The sequence below is a fragment of the Chrysemys picta genome, chromosome 7 (genome assembly GCF_011386835.1).
Source record: "Chrysemys picta bellii isolate R12L10 chromosome 7, ASM1138683v2, whole genome shotgun sequence".
Taxonomy (NCBI): Eukaryota; Metazoa; Chordata; order Testudines; family Emydidae; genus Chrysemys; species Chrysemys picta.
In genome coordinates, this window is record NC_088797.1 from 59,547,484 (window position 1) to 59,561,021 (window position 13,538).

Below are 13,538 nucleotides of genomic sequence, written 5' to 3' on the forward strand. Positions count from 1 at the left end.
ACAGACCAAGTGAGATCAGATGGGGGAGGGGAATCTCAGGACTGTTATTTTACAAAGATCTGTAACCATCTAGTGCTTTCTTGAGCGTAACAGTGTCTGTAGTTAAGAAATCCCTTTACTAAGCCTGGGTTCCTTGCTTGCCTGCCATGGCATCCATGAAGGGGTTAATCAAGATGCTCAAAGTACCCACAATGAAGTGGGAATCTGAGGGAACACACAAACCACTGGGTGCTTGTGAGGGCAGAGGCACTGGTTTTGGGGTGTCAGGTGGCCAGGCTGCAGAGCCCCACATCCCAAAGAAGACTGGTACCTGTGTGTGCCTTAGAGACCCAGAGTTAGGAACATGGATTCCACTCCATATGGCTAAATTTAGTGCCTTGCATGGTGTCAAATAGAGTTAGGAACAGTGACCCAGCTCTGTCCAGACCCAATTGGGTTCACTCACAAACAACTGGTGTCAGACCAAGGGGGGATTGGGCCAAGCTGTGACAATGCTGATTACAATAGGCCTCTATTCACCACAGCTTTGATCTGCATCCCCCTCACCTTCCCAAAACTATAGTTTCCCTTTAGTTTGTGAAGCTCTACTTTACTGCCAGATGGTGCGCAGGAATTTCAGATGAAGTTGGGTAACTTGCATGCCCCAGCTCCCTCAGAGAAATGGCGAGCCTCTGATCTTTGCCCCCTTTCCTGACTGTTCAGCTCAGAACTAGGCATAAGCTTCCCGCACGCTGCACTGATGCTGCCTATTCTAGGGATAAATCAAAACTTAAGTTTCCAACACGGCTACAACAACACTGCAAACAGTTTCCAGGATTGTCAGTCTGTTACATTTCACCATCACTACATTCATTTTAAATTTTAATGTGGGCACATGTATGTGGCTAGTTTATACAAAGAAACTAAACTGCAAAGACTTTGCATGTGCAAGAAGTTCTATAGATGCTCTTCTTATCTCTTCTGCCAGACAGCCTGCCTAAACTGGGAGCACTTCTTCATGATGCCACACAGAAAATGAATCCTCCCCTCAGGGAACAAAAAGTATGAACTACAAAGGAGATGATAAAAAAATACACTCCTTTATTACGACAGAATCAATATGCATTAAGTTTACCTGGGTGTTTGGTACAGCACTGCCGCTCACAACTTCATGTATTTAACACAGGCAAGAGAGATACAGTGCAGCAGAAGTCAGTAATTATACAAGCTTGAAAGGACTGACACATTCTACCTTTTGGAAAGTAATTACATTTAATGTAACCATTGTAATTCTCATGGTACACTACACATGTCAACATGCCAAAGCAAGCCACTAAGCAATGCAATCAACTATTTTAAACTTTCACAGTTTTAAAAACCCTCTAGGAAACCAGCAATTTAAAATTCCTCAAGCTGTCAGCAGATGTACATAGTTTGTAGCCAGGCCAAACTTTCAAAACATGGCCTCTCCCTGCATGTGCCTAATGTTGCACATGCAGTCTCTGGGGGGTGGACTATTTTGCATGCTACCACCTGTCTCTGTAAAGGATGGAACACGTGGGCACAATTGGTGTATAAATTAAACGTGAGTGGGATATGTGCATACAGACCACCAATTTACTGTTAAACTGCTAAATTGTGGAATAACCTCACAAGAGAAGCAGTGGCAGCCCATTTGGTTGGGACATTTTAAAACAGACTGGGCAAACTACAAGAAAAATAATAGAGAACAATGCTTGGCAGTGGGATGGACTGTATGCGCTAACAGATCTTTTCTATCATAGATCAAGGATTCTCATACTTTTTCACATCTTAATAGACAGCGTCTATTAGACTACTTTCTCTCCCATGTGTGATTGCATCTGGCCCACGTACTGACGACATCCCTGCTGCAGCTATATTGCTTACATGCACAACTGACATTGGGAAATATTTAAGACATCAAACACCACTAAAAATATGATAAAGCAAATGGAAACAAGAAGGAAGGGTCAGCACTATGTGACCAGCCAGTTCTACAAAGACCACCAGCAAGCACGCAGGAGACCGCCAATGATCCATGGACCACAGTTTGAGAACATCTGCTCTACATATTATGGAGACAGTCATTCTGCAGGTCAACAATGAACTACACCAGTTCAAAATATGTGCAAAGTGCTCCTATTCTGATCTGGCAGCATTCTACACCCACTTTATACTGGTGGTGTCAACTACTATACAATATGTATGCCAGGATAAACTGGGCCCAAAGATTCTGTCTTGTACACAGAGAAAGGCTGGATTGAGGCGTCTGAAAATCTGGCTTGTAATGTTCAGAAGTGTTTTTAAGCACATGCTTAACATGTTTCTAGCTCAACAGTTTGAAAAAATCAGTGAGTTAACAAAGGGAACTAATGTTTAAAAATATTAAAGACCCACATTAAATTTTAAAAAAATAAACCAAACCCAGTAAAACACTGTTCTTGGGGAAAAGGAAACTAATTTAAGATAAAATGTAAATTCTCTGTTTTAAAGGGTAATGTAATTAAACTGTAACAAGAACCTACTGAGAAATAAAATTGTTAATAGCAAGAAAACATGAGCAGTGAAGTGAGGAATCTTAATAGAATCACTCTGAATTCCAGGCTAATTAATTATACAGGAAATTCAGGTGTCAAACGAATATTTCCCCAAACAAATTAACTTTCTAAAAAACACAGGAAGCCCTGCAATTTAAAGGTGTTTTAAAAAGAGAAATAAATGAAAGGAACTGCTCTGGTAGTTGTACAGTGCTGATTGTCCTACCCGCTGATAAAGTATCTTGCACAACAGCACTAAGCTAGCAGCAAACGCAGCACTATGCACACGTGGTATCAGGTTCCTCTTTGGTTGGGCAGAAAGTAGAACTATTGCAGCCAGTGTTATGGCGTGGTCTATTAGAATGCAGGCTGTTGGGAGCAAGTGGCTTGTGTTATGCAGGAGATTGGGCTAGATCATCATAATAGTCAGTTCTGGCCACTAGAGTTATTCCTCTTTTAAATGTGATTTTCTTTCCCTAGGCGCCTGGGGCCTGATTCTCAACCCCCATCGCTGCTCCTGCTTTAACAAATCAGCCTGATGGACAGTTATTTCCATCCAGTGATTGTTCTGTGTGTAAAACAGTGATTCCTCATGCATCACTTCCCACTGATATTAATATATTTATTAACTTGATCATCTGATATGGGGTAAAATGGCAAAAGTCCGCGTTACCACTAAGGATTTAACGTGTGCTCATAAGCGTCTTCCTCCTCTCCCAGTTTTCAAAGATTTAGGTATGGGCTTTATACCCACACTTTGGGTGCAATCCTTGGAAGGGACAGAGAACCTGTAATTCCTGAGATCTCCCACAGGAATTGCTGGTGCTGAACACCCTCAGGATCATGCCTTTGAATTTTACCCCAGTTATTCTGCAAAGAGTTTTAGGATACAGTTTGTATGAAAGACTGGCTGAGAAGTGTTACATTGTACAATGGAGAGCAGAGACATGGCATTGCTGCTCACTCAGGAGAGATGTTTGGAGCCTATTACTCATGTGAGGTGAAATTGTGGTGAGTTACAATGTTCCTAACTCTTTGGCTGAAACAGTGCTGATAAATATATCCCACTGTCTGGCTTTTTGTGTGTTATTTATACTACAGTTGTCAAGGGGAATGACAAAACCAGAGTTCTAGAAATCTTCCATTTTTTACCTCTTGAATGTTGCTCACTAATAGCCAGACTCAGTTTCCAATGAAGTCAACCAAAAGATTCCTACTGACTTCAGTGGGAGCTGGATCAGCACTAGGGTAGGAACTCAGCATCCAGCTTTGATTTAGTTAGTAGCATCCTGTCTCAATAAAAAGGGTGCCTGCTAATTGAAGTTTGTCACTAGCATGAATGTACATCATGTTCCCGCCTTCCCCACTGTATCTTATCTTTCCTTGTGGGGAGATGCTATAGTGGCATTTACAAGGATCTTGCCAGGGTAAGCCCTCAGGAGATGAGTTTGGTGTAAATTTTGATATGTTTCCTATTCCCAAGAAAGGAGCAGACAGGCACCACAGGGAAGGCAAATGCTATGTGAATATACATCCACACAACCTCTGCACTACCCCGCCTCCAGGACACCAGCTTTGTTTTTGTAGTGTTGTTTCCCAAGAAAGTCATTTTAATTTAAACTACACTGCAGACATGATGCTAAGATCAATAAATTCTCAAAGAGTATAGTAATATAGAGCAAAGCAAAACACTTCCAGTAAGGCACAGTAAGTAAAACACTGGGGCCCATCAGCCTCAGGAGTGCCATTTTGGAGTTTTGTCTCTGTTTGGCAGTAGCCCTTAATTAAAAGTGATCAGGTGTTTCAGTGGAATCCTCTGCTCAAAATGGGATGGCAGTCAATAAAGCAAACAAAATGCTAGTATGGATAAGGCCCGGGGTGGAGATTTATACTGAAAACCAATGGACAGCCTCAACAGGAATGCTGTGTTCAGCTCTGGTCACTCAGTGTAAAATCATGGCCCCAGTGAGAGTTTTGATATTTATTTCACTGGGGACAGGATTTCACCCTCTCGCTTAAAAAAAAAAAAAATACAGAAAAAAGAGAGGTAGGTTCAGAGACAGATGAGGAGACTGATTAGCAACAAGGGCAGACTTCTACATGGAGCGAGGCTGAAGAGACAGCCTGTCTAGTTTAGAGAGGAGATATGAAAGGGGTATGTAGCTATGTACATGTAGAAGAGTTAATGTTTTCGGTGTACTGCGCTCCTATGGGTACATCTACATTGCAATAAAAAACCCATGGCACTGAGTCTCAGAGCTCTCGTTAGCAGACTCAGACTCACAGGGCTCAGGCTCCGGGGCTATAAAACTGCAGTGTAGACATTCGGGCTTAGGCTGTAGCCCAGGCTCTGAGACCCTCCCCTCTTGTGGGGTCTCAAAGCCTGGGCTCCAGCCCGAGCCTGAACGTTTACATTGCAATTTAATAGCCCTGCAGCCTGAGTCCTTTGAGCCAAAAGCCAAGTCTACACTAGCATTTATGTTGGAAAAACTTTTGTTGCTCAAGAGCGTGAAAAAAAAAAACACCGCTCTTAGGCCTGGTCTACACTATGGGTTTAGGTCGACTTTAGCAACGTTAAACCGAATTAAGCCTGGACACGTCCACACAACGAAGCCCTTTCTTTCGATTTAAAGGGTCCTTTAAACCGGTTTCTTTACACCACCTGCGACGAGGGGATTAGCGATAAAACCGGCCTTTGCGGGTCGGAATTGGGGTAGTGTGGACGGAATTCGACGTTATTGGCCTCCGGGAGCTATCCCACAGTGCTTCATTGTGACCGCTCTGGACAGCACTATCAACTCAGATGCACTGACCAGGTAGACAGGAAAAGACCCGCGAAGGTTTGAATTTCATTTCCTGTTTGCCCAGCGTGGAGAGCACAGGTGACCACGCAGAGCTCATCAGCACAGGTAACCGTGATGGAGTCCTCCCAGGATCGCAAAAGAGCTCCAGCATGGACCGAACGGGAGGTACGAGATCTGCTCGCCATATGGGGAGATGAAGCAGTGATAGCTGAACTCCGTAGCAGTAAAAGAAATGGAAAAGTATTAGAAAAGATCTCCAAGGCCATGAAGGACCGAGGCCATAACAGGGACACACAGCAGTGCCGCGTGAAAATTAAGGAGCTACGGCAAGCTTACCACAAAGCCAGAGAAGCAAACGGAAGGTCCGGGGCAGAGCCGCAAACTTGCCGCTACTACGCGGAGCTGCATGCGATCCTAGGGGGTGCAGCCACCACTACCCCAACCGTGTGCTATGACTCTCTCACTGGAGAAACACACAGGGAAGACGGTTCGGGGAACGAGGAAGATGACGATGGAGGTACTGTAGGTAGCTCACAGCAGCAAGGAAGCGGAGAAACCGGTTTCCTCAACAGCCAGGATATGTTTGTGACCCTGGACCTGGAACCAGTAACCCCCGAACTCACCCAAGACCCTCAGGGCACACAGGAGACCTCTGGTGAGTGTAACTTTGTAACTATTTGTAAACATTACAAAAAAAAAAAGCAAGCGTGTTTAATGATTACTTTGCCCTGGCAATCACGGCCAGTACATCTACTGGAAAAGTCTGTTAACGTGTATGGGGATGAAGCGGAAATCCTCCAGGGACATCTCCAGAAAGCTCTCCTGGTTGAAATGGGGTGATTTTATTAAGGGGACATTCAGAGGCGCCCGTTCCTGCTCTTCTGACCAGAAATGTTCCCCGCTGTTAACCACGCGGTGGGGGGAGGGGTGAAGTGATCATCCCAGAGAATCGTGTGTGTGTGTGTGGGGGGGGGTGGTTTACTTGTGTTTGTGCCGCATGTTAACCGGGAAACCGCAGCCCCCTCCTTTTACATTGAAACCCCATTTTAAATGGACAACCCAATTCATCCTTGATATGGGAAATGCGCTGCTGTTTGCAACCTTTCCCGCATGTTAAGAAGGTTAAAAAAGCCAAAACACTGTGGCCTACCATGGCTGCCTGCAAGCCGAAATATGCGACCTTGTAATGAAAGAGTGTACCCATTGTTCTCTAAAATGTGTCTTTTTTAACCACCTCTCCCTTCTCCTCCGCCAGCTGCAAATGTTTCTCCTTCGCAGAGGCTCGTGAACATTAGAAAGAGAAAACGTAGGACGAGGGACGATATGTTCACGGAGCTGCAGATGTCCGCCCACGCTGATAGAGCACAGCAGAATGCGTGGAGGCAGTCAATGTCGGAGATGAGAAAAGCCCAATATGAACGAGAGGAGAGGTGGCGGGCTGAATCGCGGGATGAACAGAGCAAGTGGCGGGCTGAAGACGATAGGTGGCGTCAGCTTGCAGACAGATGGCAAGAGGCAATGCTCCGTCTGCTGGAGCATCAAACTGATATGCTCCAGCGTATGGTTGAGTTGCAGGAAAGGCAGCAGGAGCAGAGACCGCCGCTACAGCCCCTGTGTAACCAACAGCCCTCCTCCCCAAGTTCCATAGCCTCCTCACCAAGACGCCCAAGAACACGGTGGGGGGGGCCTCCGTCCACCCAGTCACTCCACCCCAGATGATCGCCCAAGCATCAGAAGGCTGGCCTTCAATAAGAGTTAAAGTTTTAAAATGCAGTGTGTCCTTTTCCATCCCTCCTCCCCCACCCATCCCAGGCTACCTTGGCAATTATCCCCCTACTTCTGTGAGGAACTAATAAAAAATGCATGAATGTGAAAAAACAATGACTTTATTGCCTCTGCAAGCGGGAGGGGAGGGTGGGATGGGGTGGTTGGTTTACAGGGAAGTAGAGTGAACTGGGTCAGGGGGGGGGGGGGTTGGAGGGTTCATCAAGGAGAAACAAACAAAAGTTTCACACAGTAGCCTGGCCAGTCAGAAAACTCGTTTTCAAAGCTTCTCTGATGCGCACCGCGCCCTGCTGTGCTCCTCTAACCGCCCTGGTGTCTGGCTGCGCGTAATCAGCGGCCAGGCGAGTTGCCTCAACCTCCCACCCCGCCATAAATGTCTCCCCCTTACTCTCACAGATATTGTGGAGCGCACAGCAAGCAGCAATAACAATGGGGATATTCTTTTCGCTGAGGTCTGAGCGAGTCAGTAAGCTGCGCCAGCGCGCTTTTAAACGTCCAAATGCACATTCCACCACCATTCGGCACTTGCTCAGCCTGTAGTTGAACAGGTCCTGACTCCTGTCCAGGCTGCCTGTGTACGGCTTCATGAGCCATGGCATTAAGGGGTAGGCTGGGTCCCCAAGGATCACGATAGGCATTTCAACATCCCCAATGGTCACTTTCTGGTCTGGGAAGAAAGTCCCTTCCTCCAGCTTTCGAAACAGAGCAGAGTTCCTGAAGATGCGAGCATCATGTACCTTTCCTGGCCATCCCACGTTGATGTTGGTGAAACGTCCCTTGTGATCCACCAGGGCTTGCAGCAGCATTGAAAAGTACCCCTTGCGGTTTACGTAGTCGGTGGCTTGGTGCTCCGGTGACAAGATAGGGATATGGGTTCCGTCTATGGCCCCGCCACAGTTTGGGAATCCCATTTCAGCAAAACCATCCACTATTGACTGCACGTTGCCCAGAGTCACTACCCTTGCTATCACCAGGTCTTTCATTGCCCTGGCAAATTGGATCACAGCAGCCCCCACCGTAGATTTGCCCACTCCAAATTGATTCCCGACTGACCGGTAGCTGTCTGGCGTTGCAAGCTTCCACAGGGCTATCGCCACTCGCTTCTCAACTGTGAGGGCTGCTCTCATCCTGGTATCCTGCCGTTTCAGGGCAGGGGAAAGCAAGTCACAAAGTTCTATGAAAGTGCCCTTACGCATGCGAAAGTTTCGCAGCCACTGGGAATCGTCCCATACCTGCAGCACGATGCGGTCCCACCAGTCTGTGCTTGTTTCCCGGGCCCAGAATCGGCGTTCCACGGCATGAACCTGCCCCAGTGACACCATGATTTCCACATTGCTGGGGCCTGTGCCTTGTGAGAGGTCTATGTCCATGTCAATTTCCTCATCACTCTCGTCGCCGCGCTGCAATCGCCTCCTCGGCTGGTCCGGGTTTCGCCTTGGCATGTCCTGGCTCTGCATATACTCCAAGACAATGCGCGTGGTGTTCATAGTGCTCATAATTGCCGCGGTGATCTGAGCCGGCTCCATGATCCCAGTGCTAGCTATGGCGCCTGGTCTGAAAAAAGGCGCGAAAGTAGTATCTGACGGACCAGGAGAAGGAGGGAGGGAGGGCCGAGTGACGACATGGCGTACAGGTACAGGAACAGGGAGAAACACAAACAACTGTCACACAGAATGGTCCCCCCAAAGATTAAACTGAAAACCGTGGGCTTAGCAGGCCATTGATTTCATGGAGGAAGGGGAAGCAAATAATAGAGAACAAATCTATTTTTTACATCTTAAGCTGACAGCCGACGGTGCAGCATGAGTGATAGCCTCTCCAGTACGATGACGATGGGTACCAATCATAATATACCATCATCTGCCAAAAGGCAAGGGGCTGCTGCTGTGTAGCAATGCAGCCCCACGTCTGCCAGACCCACGTCCGCCAGCACCCAGCATCGCCCTCGGCCTCTTCTGGGTGCTTAGCAGACAATATTGGGCAATTGGCAGAAAATAGTATATTACGACTGGTAACCATCATCATCGAAACAGTAGCATGTCTGCCCAGGTGGCCATGATTGACAGCCACACCAGTACGACGACGATGGGTACCAGTCACAATATACCATCTCCTGGCAAGGGGCTGGTGCAATGCAGCCCTACGGCTGCCAGCCCCATGGCTATCACTCATGCTACACAGTCTACCGCCAAAAGGCAGTTAGCAGCTGCTGCTGTGTAGCAATGCAGTCCCATGTCTGCCGGCACCCAGAGGACATATGGTGACGGTGAGCTCAGCTGAGCTGAGCGGGCTCCATGCTTGCCGTGGTATGTTGTCTGCACAGGTAACCCAGGTAAAAAGGCGCGAATCTATTGTCTGCCGTTGCTGTGACGAGGGGGAAGGGGCCTGACGACATGTACCCAGAACCGCCCGCGACACTGTTTTGCATCATCCGGGCATTGGGATCTCAACCCAGAATTCAAAGAAAAGGCGCGAAAGGCGCTTCTCGGCTCTATGAGCTGTGGCGCAAACGTAGTATCTGATGGACTAGGGGAAGGAGGGAGGGCGGGCCGAGTGACGACATGGCGTACAGGCACAGGGAATTAAAATCAAGAAAGGTGGCTGTGCATCAGGGAGAAACACAAACAACTGTCACACAGAATGGTCCCCCCAAAGATTAAACTGAAAACCCTGGGCTTAGCAGGCCGTTGATTTGACGGAGGGAGGGGGAAGCAAATGAATACAGAGCAAATCTATTTTTTACATCTTAAGACGATGGTGCAGCGTGACTGATAGCCCTCGGCATCTTTCTGGGTGCTTGGCAGCAAATACGGGGCGGTGTATGACGATGGTCTTCAGGCCTATTGCACGATCGGCTGCTTGGGGAAGACTCTGCTAATGTGCGATGACCCGACTTGTAACAGGACGGCTAACAGTCGTAATACACCATTTACTGCCAAAAGGCAAGCCCCACGGCTGCCAGCACCCAGATTGCCGATGAAGGCTACCAGTCTACTGCACCGTCTACCGCCAAAAGGCAGTTAGCAGCTGCTGCTGTGTAGCAATGCAGTCCCACGTCTGCCGGCACCCAGAGGACATATGGTGACGGTGAGCTCAGCTGAGCTGAGCGGGCTCCATGTTGTCTGCACAGGTAACCCAGGTAAAAAGGCGCGAATCTATTGTCTGCTGTTGCTGTGACGGGGGAGGGAGGGGCCTGACGACATGTACCCAGAACCGCCCGCGACACTGTTTTGCATCATCCGGGCATTGGGATCTCAACCCAGAATTCCAAGGGGCGGCGGAGACTGCGGGAACTGTGGGATAGCTGTGGGATAGCTACCCATAGTGCAATGCTCCGGAAGTCGACGCTAGCCTCGTACTGTGGACACGGTCCGCCGACTAGAGCACCTAGAGCATTTTATTGTGTGGACACACACAATCGGCTGTATACAACCGATTTCAATAAAACCGGCTTCTATAAATTCAAACTAATTTCGTAGTGTAGACATACCCTAAGCGATATAAGTTTTGCCGGTATAAGACGCTCTCCCGCTGACATAGCTACTGCTACTCATTGAGCTGGTTTTATGATGTTGACAGGAGAGCTCTCTCCCTTCAGCATAATGCGGCTACATGAGAGCTTACAGCCATGCCGCTGTGAGCTTGTAAGTGTAGACATGGCCCTAGTCAGCTGACCCGGGCCAGCTTCGGCCATGCCACAGGTCTTTTATTGCAGTGGAGACATACCCTCAGTGTATGGAGCCTCCCTGCCTGTCTGCAGGGTGTGGGTAATTCAAATGGGCTATTACAAAGTTTCAGAAGAAGTGGGCTGTAGCCCACGAAAGCTTATGCTCTAATAAATTTGTTAGTCTCTAAGGTGCCACAAGTACTCCTGTTCTTTTTGCTATTACAAAGTGAGTAACATGTACTGTCTCTTATTGAAACTTTATGGGCATGGTTTCCAAAGCACTCAGCATTGGTCTAACTACTCCCACTGAAGTCAATGAGCGTTTTAGTAAGCATTTTTGAAAAATCTCATCCTATAAAGGAAAATGAATAAACAGAGAAAGAACACATATCCTAACAGTCAGCTAGACTGAGAAATATATGCTTTGTTCTTGCATGTAGAAACCATAACACTTATGGTATAAATGCTCACAAGGGAGACCAAGGGAACATTTTAAAGAAACTCACATACTGGAATGGACAGCAGCGTAATATTGACACAAAGGCACATGGAAGCCAATGGAGTTGCACTCACTCACACTAGAATGGCCAGTGGAACTATCTGCAAATGACCAGTAAATAACCGAGTGAAGCTCTCACAACAGAGCCACCGGCATGACCACAAAGCACAGCACCGAAAACATCTACAGTCACCACCACATACAGTGCAAGAGCCTCAGCAGCAATATGGCTGCCCGTGCCTCTCAGAGGCCATTTTGGTTAACAAGCCTGACTCAAGCCATCAAACCTGCGTCATCCGTATTAGATGTGCAATGAAGGCTATCTTAAACAATCGGTTGGGAGTCTAACAGAACCTGTTTGCTAAAGAGGAATAGTCTTCCGATACAGTTGGAGCAGAAATGTACTCCGTTCATTCGGGGATCCTTTGAGACAGACAGTCTCTAAAGACAGGTAGCTGCCTAGGGCAGAGGTTTTAGTATATTTGAATGAGCTAAATGCCATTTACTGCTTGATGAGATGAAGAGGAGAATTATAAATTTACCACACCAATCCTGGGAATTACTATTATTTTGTACTCAAAACAAAATTCTGAGCTATTCGTTTATTGGAATTGTTCCTTATCCATCTAACTGATGACATTTTATCTCATTACCCTTTTAAGCTGTCGTGTTCCAGTTACAGAAAATCCTATTCAGTGTGTTCCTGAGGTTTTTATTTGAGACACGTGTGAATTACTTTGCAAGTGCAAATGAAAACTAGCAAAATTAAGCAATTAACTTAGCTGGCCTCCTGTCTAGCTCATTTATTTATATTAAAACACAAACAACTTGCAGCTGTCAGAGTGCTTACTGACCTCTAGGGGAATAGACTTCATTCTTGCAAATAAGTTGACACAGCATTTTCTAAAAAGTATTTCCTACAGGGAATGGGTTATAAATAAATCCTGTATTTGCAGTAAATCTCCTATCCTTCATTCCCTATAGCTTTTAACTAGAGCCGTTGTTTGTTATATAAAATTGCATCAAAGTATTTTTCAAAATCCAAATATTGTATATTAGTTTATATGAGATAGCTCAGTGGTTTGAGCATTGGCCTGCTAAACCTACGGTTGTGAATTCAATCCTTGAGGGGGCCGTTTAGGGATCTGGGGCAAAAATCTGTCTGGGGATTGGTCCTGCTTTGAGCAGGGAGTTGGACTAGATGACCTCCTGAGGTCCCTTCCAACCCTGATATTCTATGATTCCATGATCAGCTATTGTCAATCTGGTTTTAAACTGACTCCAAAAGTCAAGAAAAACAGCCAGATTTGTATAATTCAGGCTAGATCTTTACTACGTTCACTGATATACTGTACCATACATAATTATTTTGCTTCTGAATTAGATGATTAAGATTGTAAATTCACTAACAAAAATCCATAAATATTATAGGGGGAACTGGTAGTGACCCATATGTGTTGGCTGCCTAAAAGTTTCCATTACAAAAGATTCTTGAGGCCTCTGAGAAGCTTTAACATCTACTCGATTTGCCACAGCCTCTTGAAAAGTGACAGGGGGAAAGCTCTTTGGCCAGAGGAGTACCTTTCTCTTTGTCCCATGAAATTTCACTCAGGTTTTGTTGAGATATACACTTTTAAAAATCTCCATTTCTTTTATGTCACTCACAGCAGCACAGAATGCTGTCCCGGGGAGAGAGACAGCCAGTGCAAAGGCACCTCAAGCTGGGGTGGGGACTCAGAATTTGCCTGAAGGGGACAGTTAGAAAAAGCTATTAGAGGAGGAGGGAAGGAGAAGAACCTAGATGCTGAGCTAGTGGATGAACCAGAGCTGGGGTAGGAGGTGATGTGATCAAATAAAAGAACAGGGGGAAGAAAGCAGGGGACTTGGAAGTGAGAAGGAGAAAAGAAGGAAAATAGGAAAGGTTTCAGGTCAGGAGAAGCAGAAAAACATAGACCTGGGAATGTGAGCAGACACTATTAGAGAAGAGAAGTATCGGTAAATAAAATCTATGGACGTACTAGAGTGTATCAAAGGAAAAAACAAAGGAAATATAACTGGTGAAAATGGTAATTTATCAAAAAGCTGTGAGAGATGAAAACAGATCCTGAAAACAGAGAAGCCCACCCACAAAGGACCGGAAGTACATGAACTGAGAGAATAGCTGTGGGAACATCTATTCAAGGAATACAGTTCTAAGGTACTTAGTGGACAAGTGAGGGCCCACTAGATGAAGATAAACTTGGTGA

General features: G+C 46.4%; 2 protein-coding genes across 10 annotated transcripts in view; one reads left to right on the forward strand and one right to left on the reverse strand.

Moving 5' to 3' along the window:
• Window positions 1–13,538, reverse strand: part of MARCHF8 (membrane associated ring-CH-type finger 8) — a 193,980-nt gene that overhangs the window by 59,867 nt on the left and 120,575 nt on the right. The gene's annotated exons all lie outside the window — the stretch shown is intronic.
• On the forward strand, window positions 5,356–8,099 carry LOC135972876 (uncharacterized). The gene is made up of 2 exons (XM_065553349.1): window positions 5,356–5,996; window positions 6,597–8,099. The coding sequence occupies exons 1-2, from the start codon at window positions 5,456–5,458 to the stop codon at window positions 7,058–7,060; spliced, it is 1,005 nt and encodes a 334-aa protein (XP_065409421.1). The 5' UTR covers window positions 5,356–5,455; the 3' UTR covers window positions 7,061–8,099.